General features: G+C 32.7%; 1 protein-coding gene across 3 annotated transcripts; it reads left to right on the forward strand.

The window, feature by feature from the left end:
- Positions 1-2,173: 2,173 nt before the first annotated feature.
- On the forward strand, positions 2,174-9,752 carry LOC145108060 (3-oxoacyl-[acyl-carrier-protein] synthase I, chloroplastic-like). 3 transcript variants are annotated; one of them, XM_079045062.1, is made up of 7 exons: positions 2,175-2,800; positions 2,880-3,311; positions 3,489-3,662; positions 9,055-9,168; positions 9,245-9,346; positions 9,424-9,486; positions 9,566-9,752. In XM_079045062.1, exons 1-7 carry the CDS (start codon positions 2,336-2,338, stop codon positions 9,608-9,610), a joined length of 1,395 nt encoding a protein of 464 aa, XP_078901188.1. In that variant the 5' UTR covers positions 2,175-2,335; the 3' UTR covers positions 9,611-9,752. The 3 variants fall into 3 exon arrangements, 2 of the variants coding, with proteins under 2 accessions (XP_078901188.1, XP_078901181.1); XM_079045055.1 differs by having other exon boundaries at positions 2,176-2,800; positions 9,424-9,490; XR_013708068.1 differs by lacking the exon at positions 9,566-9,752 and having other exon boundaries at positions 2,174-2,800; positions 9,255-9,346; positions 9,424-9,485.
- The last annotated feature ends 5,533 nt before the right edge of the window (positions 9,753-15,285 follow it).

A 15,285-nucleotide genomic window follows, 5' to 3' on the forward strand; every position in this document is an offset into this window, starting at 1 on the left:
TAAATGTTTCGTTCTTTAGCTTCTTACAAGTTGTTTACAAAAATCCAATTATTACAAAAAACCCTAATCGATGTCAAAACAAATGCATTTAACAGCGTGTTTGACTTATTCTTTTTAGAAAACGTCATTCGATTAAAAGAAACATTATCGAAATTGTTAGAAGAAATAATAATCATATTATTTATTGGTTGCAAATGGTTAGTATTATTTAATTCTTGTTAGAACCCCTTCTTCCCCATGTACACTTACCTATGTAAATCAATTAGATCTCTTTTGCATTATGTCTACCCGTATCTCTACAATTGAACATGGAGCTCATATGGGCCCATAAACATAGTAATGCAACTAAAATGACATTTGGCCTAACCATATAGGGTGGTTGAAAATGTGTGATTTTCATAAGAGGTTAATGGTTCAAGTTCAGTTGTGTACAAAAATAAGAGTTTATGAGTACGATTTAAACGATGTATGTTAGCACTTCAATAAAAAAAACGCAAGTGCGATCCATACAAGCATTTAGGTTGCCAAAATCCGACAAATCCACCAACAAAATTTAACCTCATTTCTTTTCATCAATGGAGTGAATAGGTATTACCAAATAACTTCTAGCCCCAACGGTATCATGTGTTTGTGTGTGTGTTTATCGATGTGAGCCATTGTTAGTCATCTTCTCAAATAAAAGGAACCGAAAAACTAAATTAAAGTACTTTATTAGTATAATTTTGTTATGAAAAATCAAAATAAACATTTGGATTAATACTTTATATTCGACAGGAACCATATAATAAATAAAGGGTTTTAAAATTATTTTTGGCTAAACAACTATTTTCAGCGTAGCAAATGCAATCTTACAGACTTTAATATTATGAGAGTTAATCATTTATAAAAGCTGTTCCAAATTGATTAACACGATCTACTATATAGCATGTGCTAAGGTTAGCAACTTTTCTTTGTTACAAATTCGGCCCATATGTTAATTTTGTTTTTAGAAATTTGGTTTCAGCTTCTCTATAAATTGTTTCATTTTTTTTCAACTTTATTTTTAACATGTTTTTAATTAAACTAGTTTTATTTAAAAAAATTTATTTGACTTTTTAATATATACATTTCTATGTATGCTTTTTTTGTTTTTTTTTTTTTGTGTGTGCGATTTTCTCATGGTAATTCTTGATTAAACAACGTACACTTATCTGTTAGGTGCATCTAAATTTAAAACCTAATAAATAAGGCGGGATTTCATTAAACATTTGGATAATTTCACTCAATAGTCACCCGCATTAGAAATAATTAACGTGAAAAAAAGTATTATATAACTTTGTCAATAATTTCAGCCCAATCATTAAAACACTAACTGCAACCATAAGTTGAAAACTCAGCTCATAATTTGTCGAAATTCCGTACAGCTACAAATTTGCTTCACTCCTTACCAAATTCATCGCAGTAAATTGTGGGATTTGAATTTAAAATACGGATACCATCAATTCATATGATGTATGTGGATTATTATAGAAATTTTATCTTGAATTACTTTTAAAGATGCCACATCAGTATTACGAGCATGACGTTCTTCAACATGCATATTAGAGCATCCATAATAGTGAGTTCAATAGGAGAGTTGAATGAGGTGGCAATTCCATGTATCATTCAATGGATGAAATTCTTTAGCATTCAATGAATTTGGAGTTCAATAACCATTGAACTCTTCAATGGAAAAAATTAAACCTTTTAATTGTTAAATATTTATTATAAATTACATTTTGTAACATTCTATTGAACTCTGTAGAGTTCAATGCATTGCAGAGAAAAAAAATAATAGAGTTATATTGATTGTAGTAAGATGACCTGACAATCCGTTGAAATCTGGGTTCAATGCATTGTGGATGCCCTTATACACAATTAGAATCTATGACAGAATTGTATCACTAGCCAACAATCTTTTTTTCTATTACCGAGTACTTCCTATTATACTTACTCCTTCTGTCTTTTAGAATGAGTCTTGTTAAAACACGGTTACAAAGTATATCTTAGAATCTTTTTGATATTTCATAAATTTAAAACTAAATAAAGGTTTTGTTTTGAAATTTGTTTTGGGCCCCTACTTTTAGTGGTCGTATTCCCGAGTGGATGATCTTATGCTGTTACAAATATATGATTTTTCATCTTAAGTTGATTCTCTCCCTCACTTTTTCTCTCTTTTATATATACACAAACTGACAAACACGCATAGCGATACCAATTACCACACTCTGAACGAACTTCTTGAAACCTGATATAAAATTCTCTGATCATTTTAACAATTTAACAATCTTGATCATACATCAAGCTCTATACAGTTATGGAAGCTCATGCTCTTTTCCTGTCGTCACCTTCTCCGTGGGTATCCCTAGCTGGCCTACCGAGAAAGCAATCTCTTTTCATTATTGACAAATTACCAGCACGAACCACTGCTATACGTACCCATCTATTATCTAACCATGCTTCTGTAACAGCTCCTAAACGGGAAAAAGATCCGAAAAAACGGGTAGTTATAACGGGTATGGGTCTTGTCTCTGTGTTTGGGAACGACGTTGATACATACTATGATAGACTATTAGCTGGAGAGAGTGGAATCAGTTTAATTGATCGATTCGATACCTCCAACCTCCCCACACGTATTGGTGGCCAGATTCGAGGATTCCAAACACATGACCTCATTGATGGCAAAGTTGACCTTGGACTTGATGACTGTCAACGATATTGCATTGTTGCAGGGAAAAAAGCTCTTGAAGATGCAGCTCTTGGAGTCAATGAACGCTCAAAGGTTCTTCATTCATCCAATATTTCATGTCTTCAAATATAAAGTCCAATGGTTAATTTACGATATTTTCTGACATGTGCAGATTGATAAGGAGCGTGCTGGCGTGCTTATTGGATCAGGAATGGGAGGTGTTAGGGTATTTTCTGACGCTGTAGAGTCTCTAATAGAGGGAGGTTATGAAAAAATATCACCTTCATTTACACCTTATTACATAACAAACATGGGTTCAGCGTTACTTGCAATTGATCTTGGATGTATGGGACCAAGCTACTCCATTTCAGCTGCATGTGCGACATCTAATTTTTGCATCTATGCGGCTGCTAATCATATCCGTGAAGGTGACGCTGATTTGATGATAGCTGGTGGCGTCGAAGCTTCATGTATTCCTGTTGGATTTGGAGGTTTTGCTGCATGTAATGCACTGTCAAAGAGAAATAATGATCCCCAGACTGCTTCTAGACCATGGGATAAGGATAGAGATGGAATCGTCATGGGTGAAGGTGCTGGTGTTTTGGTAAACTTACCACCCATGTTGGACTTCACTATCTACAAAATCCTATTAAAACCACAATCATAATGATGATAGAGAAAAGCAGATCACAATTCATCTTTCTTGTGAAAACTTTTTTTCTAGCTGTTTCTACTTGAATATCAATCTGATTTTGTATATATTTATGTTTCTTTTCTGTAGGTGATGGAGAGTTTAGAACATGCAATGAAAAGGGATGCACCAATACTTGCTGAATACTTGGGAGGTGCAGTAAATTGTGATGCTTATCATGTAACTAATCCACGATCTGATGGGCTTGGTCTTTCGTATTGCATACAAAGCTGCCTTATGAATGCTGGTGTGTCGGTAGAAGAGGTATGTTTCACTTAATTTCTCCGAGTTTTTTTTTTCCATCATGTCATATTTTAGGGAAATTTAAATTAACTATGAGCACCCACTATGCCATTTTCTCAAAGGTGCATAGGAACCATGAACGGATGAACCGCTTCATAAATTCAATACTCATAGTAGAATGCTTATGCTTATGTGACATAAAACAGTCCATATGTACTAGTGCATCAAAGAAGAAATATGTGGTTCAAAAGTTGATGCATTCTATTTACACTTACATTTATGCAAATGTATTTAATATAATAGGGCTCATAGGTCACACAACTCATAGAATTAATAAGAAATTTACACAAATGGTCCTTAAAACATACAACACGACCCCTTACCTTATAGACTATATTATATTTTTATGGTTTTGTATTTTGTATTTTTATATTCCATGTTTACCAAATTTGTATATACACTTAGAAATACATGTATCAGCCACGATTGCGAACGGATTGTCAGTCGAAAAAACTCTTATTGCTAATTGTGAGCGATAGATTTAGTGACGGAGTAACGACTACACAAATTACTCAGGGAATCTTTGAGAACGTTTGGATTCCGTCGTTAATCCATCGCTAATTTCCGTAGTTAATCCGTCGGTGATTAGCTCATGCAACTAGTAAATTTCGTCGTTAATCCGCCGTTATTATGTGTAAACTAGAGACAATCTAATCCGTTGAATATGTTTCTCTAACCGAAATTCAAAAATGAAATTCAATAACCAAATCATTATTTACGACTACCAAATAAATATTAATATTCAACTAACAAACAATTTCAAGTATCAAAACCAAATCATAAAAGTCAAAAGTGTCAAATTCTAATTAGACGGGTAAGTTATTTCCTTGGATAATCTTTAAGATTTCGGTATGCATCTTGGCGAATTCTTGTCTTTTGGCCTCAATTTTTTCACGTTCCACCTTAAGCTCTTATTTCGTCTACTCACTGATCAATAATTTACAAATATGAAAACAAAACACTATAAACATATAGTAGCTACTATTAAAAAATATTAATAAAAAGTCCTAAAGAAGATATAAAATTATCATTATGGTATAGAATCAGATAGCAACGGGGAGAAATGTTTACATGATTATGTAAAACATGACACATGTACGATCCACAAAGTTTAGGCCTCCAGTTATTCCCTAATTTGTAGAATTAACAACAATAATAATTGTAAGACACATGAGTTGAAAAACAGAAATATATGGTTTTTAACTAGGATTATTTACATATGCAGATTCCAAACACGGCGAACCTTACCCTCCAAAAGATGTCATGATAGAAATATATAGTTTTTTATAGCATATCTTATTAAATTATTTTGCAAAATCAAACATGTCATGATAGAATAATGGGGTTAAGTGCAAGAAATGACAACAAACTATTATTGATTTTTTTTTATCATATATAGAGCGACCAAATGTGTACACGTGGGATAATTGGATGGCGAATTTTCACCTAAACCTATTTGAAAACAGAAATTGTGAAATTCATGAATAAATGGAACACTAAGTATCACTCCTTCATTAGACCCGTAGAATGCTAACCAACATCAGCAACATCAATTTGAAAGTAAATTTATGATTAAAAAAGTAGTTATATATTATATATTATCAAAAAATTCCAAAGTTATATATACAAGAAACCAATTTGAGGCCAGATAATCATTGAACAGAAACCGATTGTGATCTTGGATAAGTACCCATGTTCCTACAGAAAACATTAACAAAAACCCAAAATTACTTGACTAAGCATAAAAAATAGGAGTTTGTAGTAGAAATTGAGGTGGTGAAGCTGGTAGAAAATAATGGTGAGGTCCTTCAAGAACTAACACTCTAAACATATAAATACAAATCAAATAGGAGAGTTATCACTCCGAACATATACAAATACAAATAAAAAAGGAAAGTTAATTTTTCATTAACTCTCTAATGGATGGATTAGGCCCGTTTATTATACTGATTAGAATCCCTAGTAATTAGGGTTGTAAAGGAATTGAACATTCAACGAACTGCTTCATGAACAGTACGGCGGAAAGTTTGTTTATTTAATAAATGAACGATCATGGACACGAATTCTCTTTCGCTTAGTTAAACGAACGAACATGAACAATGGTCTCATTCGTTAGATTATGTTCGTGAACGATCGTTTATGTTCGTTCACATAAGTACCTTTTATGTTCATATATGCTTAGTTGTGTTTGATTACATTACTATATTATATGTTCATTTATGTTCATATATATTCAATTATGTTTGTTTATCTTTGTTCATTTATATGTTCGTTCGTTTATGTTCGTTTAGCATGTTCATGAACACAAACGAACGAACATGAACAACGTAATTTGTTAAACGAACGAATATGAACAAGAAAAATCATTCGTTTATCAGTTTGTGTTCGTTCATTTATTCCACTAACTTAAACAAACGAACATAAATAAGCCCTTGTTCGTGTTTGTTCGGTTGGTTTATAGTCCTACTACTTATTTAAATATCAAACACTTAAACTATGTATAAACTCATATATTCCATAAATTTCTATCTTGAGTTGAGTCTTCTAGTATTATAAAAAACTATTGTTGTTTAGTAAATCCAAGCAATGTAAAAGTTGCTTTCAACGATTTTGTTTTTTTTTCAACATTACAATGGGTATACCCATCATATGTCAAGTTCTTCTTTAGCTTCACCAAGGTTGTGAAAAGGAAGAAGAATCTCAGTTTCATATCATTGACCATCTTGCTTTTGAATAAAAGCATTCAAATTCACTCAAATTACCTAACTAGGTGGTGGTTGTTTAAAATAATGAAACAATTCCTCTCTCTTCTATAAGATAATAAATGAAATTGAACTAATGGGAAGAGTGACATTTTGAGAAAACATAAATTCATAAAATGCCACTTTTCATTGATTAGTGATTACAAGATGTAGTTGGGGGGAGGGGTTTATGATTATGAGAAAACAGAAATTCATACTCTGGATGAAGAAAGAAAGAATCCTACTTATAGTGAAGAAGACCAAAATCATAATTACAAATAAGAGATATGTGCTTATGAGGGCATAGAGCTTATGGAACTTATTAAGTAATGATGTCGTTCTAGCCCACATTAATGAAAAACAAGTCACCTAGACGACTTAATCACTTTCAATCGAGATAGAGCATTGGAGTTGTCTAACCATGAATTTCAGACCAACGCGACCTTGAACACACAAATGTACTCGTCTTTTGGTAACCTAGACATCTCCTTCTCTCTCACTCTATGTTCACACAAAGGTAATTGTCGTTACCTATAGACCTAAAAAACATGAAGAAACAAAAAAGATCACATATCGAGAGCAGTTCCAAATCTTTGACAAAAAAAACTTAATATCAAACAATTACAACAAAACACTCCTTAAAGTAACAAAAAACATACCAGTTCCATCATTCAACTTGTAGGATCCATACTTTTCTTATAACTAGAGAGCAAGAATCCCACTCCCTTAGAAATTATTGAAAAGCTAGAATAATGTCTGATTAAAATATACAAATCGAAAGAGAGGAAACCACATATCAACAAAAGAAAGAAAACCAGATAAAGAAAGGGTGAATATGTGTGTGTGAATAGGTTGAAGTCGACAAAATGGTTGTAGAGGTAGTCAGAATCGATAATAACGGGGGTTGGGGCACCTGGAATCGATGATGATGGGGTTGGGGAGGCCATAGTTAATGTTTGGGCTGGGTGCCAATTGAAATTAGGTTAAGAATATAGCTATTTGAGACTTGGGAGGGATGCATCGGGGGAACGAAAATGGCAAACATGAAATTACAATAGCAACCGACTAAGCGTATATTTTCAAGAAGAAATAATAGAGGTATTACTACCATTGCTATACCCTTTCTAAAAGCTATGTTTTATTATTTGTCACTTAATATACTTTACATCGCTAATCTTTCGTTGATTTAGGTAGGGATTTAATTTGCCGTTGATTTCGTACCTGAAAGTCTAGTTGCTAGTATCGACAATAGCTTATACATATATATATATATATATATATATATATATATATATATATATATATATATATATAAAATTTATACCTTCAAATCGATGCTAGTATTGAATATTAATTATTATAATTACATAAAAGGATAAACACATAATTCACATTAGATTATTACAAGATTAACAAAAAATGAAATTCCAAAACAATAAAACAAAAACATAGCTTACTCACACTAAATCTTGATTGAGAATTTGAACAATTTATTATATTATGAATCGGATGGTGGCATAGTCCACTTCTACAAGCTTTAAAAAGATTACAAGTGCCCATCTCGTTGTGATTTTGGTTTGAATGCCTCTAACAACAATGAGCTAAATGTTTTGAAATGTCTCATTTCATAGTCAAATTTAAAGCCAATGAATAAGTAACATGGGGAAGTGGTACAAATCCAACATTATATTATTGTTTATACGTTATAGCAGTGTACATGTAATTGACAATGGAGAGAAGATAATCCTCTATATGTTGAAAAACTGAAAAGGCATATGAGCATGTAAATCATTCCTTTTACCACTTACTACCTGTGTATATACGTTGAAAATGATGGACAACATATGTACTATATGTGGTTGTATCAGAGTTTGAAGCTTTGCAAAGCTACAACAAGAGCATTTTGAAACAATAAAAAACATTTTTCCTATGTACAAACACTTCACACACACACACACACACACAGGGTTTTAATCCTGCAAAGTTGCAATATATGTAGGAGATAGCCCATAGTTTTAGTGCATCTTTCAATTAAAATTACTTTCAAATTATATTCCTAACCTAATTTTGATTTATATTTCATTCCAACGATTTATATGAATTTTGTTCACTAAATATTCTATGTCATTGTCTCCAACATTACAACACCGTTCATTGATCAGTTCATAACTAGCATGTCACACACATCATCATTCTAATCTTCTTTAAAACTGCCTAATGACTTACTAATAAACATTAAGATGGTATAATCTGCTTGTAGAGAAATTTAGTCAAGAAGAAGATGAAAGACTCGATTGTAAATATTTAAAAGGTTTAAGGATAGTCGATATAAAAATATTGTTATAAATCTAGTTTATGTATAGAATAAAAATGTTTAACTTGTTCTTGGTATTTTATTTGAAATATAAGAAATATAGGTTAAAAAATAAGCATGCGACACCAATTTACAATTTCTGAAAATATTTCTGGATAATGATGATAAGTTTATGAAACTTAAAGGTCTATATATGATTTGGCATGCTACAAAAACCCATGGTAGTGTTGTGAAGCTCAATATGAGGTCTAACATTGGTGATGTTCGAATATCTCAAGAAACTAAATATTTTTTGTAGGTAAACTACGTTAATGCACATGCCACTTCATCCGTGGTTGGTGATCCCATTGAATTAAAATCGCTTATGAACGTATTCAAGAACACTTCATGGACGAAAATCAATGCCACCAAGGTAAACACAATGATCGTCTAAATTATCTCTATAATATGAAATCCATATTGAAATTATCTTCTTATATGTTTTTCAGTCAATGATAGGTCATTGCATGGGCGCAACTGGAAGTCTAGAAGCCATTGCTACAATTAAAGCTATTCAAACAGGATGGTTACATCCTACCATCAATCAATTCGTATGTGATACCAATATTCCAATCGTTTTACATTGCTTTTTTATTCTTAAATTCTCATGTTTTGGTTGCAAATGTAGAACCTAGAACCAAGGGTGGAGTTTGACACTGTTGCAACTCAAAAGCAACAACATGAGATTAATGTTGGTGAGCTTTTTTTTTACCTTGCGTTTGGATTCCATGATTTTTTAATTTCACTAAACCAATGTTTTGGATATGCAGCTATTTCAAATTCAATGGGTTTTGGTGGACACAACTCTGTTGTAGCATTTACTGCATTCAAACCTTGATACAATCATTGACAATATCTCCATTATCAATAGAGAATAGTTTATGGTGTTTAAGGAATGTATCGATTTGTCAAAATATGCAATAGAATTTTAAAATAATATACAATTTATATAAGTAATAAGAGCTCAAAGCCATATTCTTTTTAGCATTATAAACTAATATCATTATCTATTTTATGAACAAAGTTTAATATATTGAGAGAAAACACAATCTTGGAGATTGGAAACAGGATGTTTAATACAAATAGAAAAAAAAAACAAACCTAAACAATACAAATGAAAAAATATCTAAAATATGAGCATAATAAAAACTTCAAAAACACAAGAAAAAAACTAAATACAAAAAAAAATTAATTGTAAGAAAATGAAATTTAGAGAGATTTGACTTTTAGTCAAATATTGATCAAAAGGGAAAATGGCCATTAATGAGAATTTAGTAAGTTTATGAAGTTTTGAGTTCATGAAAATGACCAAGATGAGTTTATGTCACTAAGATGAGGTTAAATGAGTAAGTTGAAGAGAGAATGCATAAGAAGATGCATTTCGGCCAAAAAGGGTAAAATGATAAATTTTATGTTTTAGGGTCAACTTTATGACTTAACAGATTAAGACCCGTGTTAAGTCAGGAAGAAATGAATTACCAGATTTGTAGAGCATATGAACACTTTTTTATATAAAGATCATGGAAAACGTGTTAGAAACGAAGAAGTTATGCGTATTAGAAGATAGGATAAAAGTTGACCCCAAAGTTGGAATGAAATCAACAATGTAGTTTGCTGGCCTCCACTGCGTGGTGAATAATTTTCTACGGTGCGGCAACATATGTACGTTACCATTTACCTCAAAGTGAAATGGCCACCATGACGTGGTGAGGCCTTCCATTACAACACAATGTCGAAACAGATTAAATACTTGATAAACCTCCCTTCTCACCAAAACACTCCCTATTTGTTATAGAAAGGAGCTCCAAAGATTCTAAGGAAAGAGGATGATCAAGTGGCACGAAAAAGTGCTAGAGGAAAGGGTTTAACATCAAAAGCCCCTAAGGTAATCATCTCCTCTATTTTCAAGCTAGTAGGGCTTTAATGGTGATTTATAGAATTTAACTAGAAAGGAGAGATTGCTCTTAGGAAGCTTGTTATTGATGTCATTAAAAGTGTTTAAGAGATTTGAACAAGTTTTCTATGTGATTTCTTAGGTGTAATCTGTATAAAAGGACAACAGAAGAAACAATTTTAATCCTTAATAGGCCCAAAAATCGAATTTATGCACAACCTATCAATTGCAGCACTTGTAGATCTTAGAAACCCTTGTACATCTTTGATTGATTGATGAGAGATTAAGAGTCCAACATATCACTCCGCTTTCGTAGTCGCACCCAAGGAACTCAGATCAACAACATCCGACAACAACCCATGCAACGAACACCATGAACGAAGGCTCCAAAATCCAGATATGTTGGAACAGTAGGTACCACTTCGTGGTAATGAAGATACCACAATATGGTGTCATGATTTTGAGGGTTTCAGGAATGAAGAGGTATGATCGAATTTTTCCTAGGGTTTTGAGTAAAACTCATAATCATAATTCCTCCCTAGGAGCCTTATATTTTTAGGGAAGGATAGATAAACCTAATAGATAATTATCTAGTAAACTAATAATTATCCATATAAATGATAATTATCTAACTGCTTAATTATCCTCCAGAACATTCCAGAAGTTCTACATTTCATTTAATTAATTGAATCATATTAATTAATTAACAAATCAAGTCCCTATATTTTCCCATGTCATTTGTTTCTTATCTATGTCCTTGTGTGTAACCCAAAAGGACCCTACTATTAATAGTAATATTACCAATTTCTTCTAACTGTGTTGGGACTATGGGAACCATTCTCCATCACTCCCACTTACACAAGTTACCAACACTATTTGGTCTAATATTCACTAGTAATAAGTAGAGCGTATACATTCAAATGTACTTGCCATACTCACAACATAAAGTCGTGATATATACCTTAGATAAGTGATCAAATAATCATTTGTTTCTTCAATATATATATATATATATATATATATATATATATATATATATATATATATATATATATATATATATGAACGTGATACATGAATATAGTCAATCTCAAACATTCAAGATTCTGTTTCTCGAAACCGACTTGTGTCAACCAAAAGCAAACTGCCACTACAAGAAAAAAAGCAATTAGCGGCGACACGTCGCCGGTAAAGAGTCGTCGCTACTACTCTGTCGCCATTGATCAAATTGTCGCCACTAAATAGAATTTTCGCCGCTAATTCACATGTCGCCGGTAATACTTTGTGTTGTCGGTAAAGATATAATCGCCGCTAATGCACATGTCGCCGGTAATAGTGCCGCCGGTAATAAAAAATTTTCATTTTTTTAATCAGCGATTTTGGGTATAATTAATTCCAAATACTGTTATAATTAATTCCATACCAAACATTACATAACAACATCCAATTAAATACCAAATATTGTTATAATTAATTTCATACCAAAATAAAACAATCAAAAGTTTTGCAATTCTAACAAGTAGCAAAGTAAGTTTTATAATTCTAACAAGTAGCAAAGGGTGACAACAAGTGTAACATACAAATAAAATTCATCCCTACATACCATCATCTTCGTTCCCATCGTGTCCTCCTTGATTATTTTGTGATTGAAAAAACGAATAAAGCTCCTCCCTATATGTCGGGTCGTTGAGCATTGTCCGAAGATTTTCCAACTATATAATAAATAACAACATATATAAACTTATAAGTTAAATTATCAAACATTGCCATTTTTAAACTAAGACAAAAAACCAAAGTACATTGCTATTTCTTGCATTTGGGACAAAAACTCAAATACCAAACGTTTTAGCAAATAATCACTACAAAACCAAAATGACCAAATCCACATGCATTTTATGATGTCAAACAACATTGCTAATTTTAAACTAAGACAAAAAACCAAAGTACATTGCTATTTCTTGCACTTGGGACAAAAACTCACATACCAAAGCTTTTAGCAAATAATCACCACAAACCCAAAATTACCAAATGAACATGCATTTTATGATCCCAAAGTACATCATTATTTTTAAACTAAGACAAAAAACCAAAGTACATTGCATTTATTGAAATTACCAACAAAAATTAACAAATCAACATGCATTTATTGAAATTAAATAATATTGTTTTACCTATGATGGTTGTGATGGTTGTGGTGGTGGTTGCGATGGCTGTGAAATCCGCGGGAGAGCAGAAGGTTTACGGCCGATTCCTCTGACATGGCCACGTCGCTTTCCTAATGGGTTTGTTCTAAGAGCTCTTCCCCTAACCGATTATGTATTTCCCAAAAGTGAGTAACAATAAAGTATAAATAAACACTTAATTATATGATAAAATTATAATTAAATATTTGCATATTGTTGTTCCAAGTCCATTTATCAAAAGGGACCATATGCCACGTTGTTTTTCCAACTTCTTGTGCAAACATCTCTTTGGGCTCTCCTACGAGATCATATGTTATATCCCTATCATATTCCATGGTAATCGGTTTGCCCTTATTCTGTAAGAGCGCTCTTTCAAGCTTTATATTTTTGCCTTTGCCTCAGACTTTCCTACGTACACAATGCTCAACTACAAATATAACTAAAAATTATTAGAAACGATATTTAATTTATAATAGAAATTCATAATAAAACTTACAGCCCTGCTCATGATGACTAGAACCTCTACCACTTGGGAAAGGTGAGTCTTCAGCTCCATCACCCCCGTGTCCACAACCCATGATAGCAGCCATGGTATACACAAACAAAAACCATATTGACATCATTTCCTGAAAAATTATAAGATATACAGATGCAATTTTTATGACAAATACATATTACATAGAAATAAGCATTTACATAGGAATAAAGATTTCTATTTAAACTAGGAATAAAGTTTTGTACGACTTACTGAAACCATTTATCACATTTTTGACACGCACATCTGATTTTACCATTACTATCAAGGTGTGACTTAGACTTCTCGATAAAAGCTTTGAGTCCAGCTTGGAACTCGAGATGGTTTCGATGTGGATTACCATTCCAGCTTTTATCAATAGACATGATGTTACTGAAACATAATTTCGGGTTTAGACTTTAGTATACACAGTTAGCATTGTTTTTTTTACAATCCACATTGTTTTTTTTATAATTATAGCGTTGTACTTTACACAATTATATGTGACTCACAAAAGTAGATATTACAGTTTAAAAAAATAAAAAATAAAAAAACTAAATTCAAAATTTTTTATTTATGCGTTTTTAATTAATTTTAATTACAATTACTTGTAATTTATATAGGAAAAAGTTGTAAGTATTAAATAAAAGGGTCAAAGATCCAACGAATCAAAATTTTCCACACGTTTGTTTTATTTATAGTAGATGTACAAACATACACATGATTATTGAAAAAAAAATTTAACGCCTGGTTCCTGGTATGCATTTAACTTTATTATTTATTCATTTTGGAAGGGCTACTCGACGAGTTGGTGGCCCTAACTCGTCGAGTAGAAGACATAATATGCGCGGGTTTTAAGTGAGCTACTCGACGAGTCGAGGTCCTGACTCGACGAGTAGGACAATCTGGATGAAACGCTAATCTTTAGGGCTTGCACCCTATTTAAGCATCATATTTGGCCTCCATCCCAGCCTCTATCACATCCATACCCTACTCTCGAAACCCTAATCAACCTTGAGTGATCTTGAGCTATTTCATTGCCATTTTTGTGATTTAAAGCTAGAAGAAGGAAGCGAAGGCTTGGAGTTGCAGAAGGAAGGTTGAACATCCAGAGCTAAGGACTCATTTCGGTCTTGATAGAGGTATAAAGCTTATACTTTGGCTTCTGTTCACTTAGATATTCATTTGAGCTTGTATGTTGTCATTTTTCGGCCATTTCCAAGGTTATTCCGAGATTTGAACTCTTGGGGATGAAAGGACTTCAGATCTGGGCACTCTTGAGCTTTAGAAGCTCAAAGTTGCCACCTTTCTTCAACCATATCCCTATTCCATGACTTAGACCTTCATTTTAGCTTGTAATGGGTGTTTTAGCTTCATAACACAATGCATGCACGTAAAGTTAGCAACTTTACGTTTAATATTAGTCTAAGGAGTCCAGATCTACAAGTTGGAAGCATTGGAATGGATTAGAATCGACTGAATGGATTTGTAATATGGAGGACTCGACGAGTCGGATCGCGAACCCCTAACCCGTTTCTGGTTTTTGAGTGAAACCATTGAGTCTAGGAGATGACTCAGTGAGTTGGACAAGATTAGGACTCGAAAGCTGAAGAACTTGACGAGTCCAAGGAGGGACTCGACGAGTTAAGTTGTTGTGTCCCGATTATATGACTGGAAGAACTCAAAAAAGTCTGGGAAGGGACTCGACAAGCTGACTTGGTTGACCATAAGTCTGAGTAGTACATGAACTCGCTGAGTTGGGAGATAACTCGACGAGTTGGGATTAACTGAGAGTTGACCTTGACTTTGACTTTGACTTGGATGTTGACATTGACCAAGGGTAAAATGGTCATTTTACCCTGAGAAGGATTATCAGATTTTGACTAAAACATAATAGAT

Source organism: Lactuca virosa, chromosome 1, assembly GCF_052849685.1.
Source record: "Lactuca virosa cultivar CGN04683 chromosome 1, Lactuca_virosa_CGN04683_v6, whole genome shotgun sequence".
NCBI classification, from domain to species: Eukaryota; Viridiplantae; Streptophyta; class Magnoliopsida; order Asterales; family Asteraceae; genus Lactuca; species Lactuca virosa.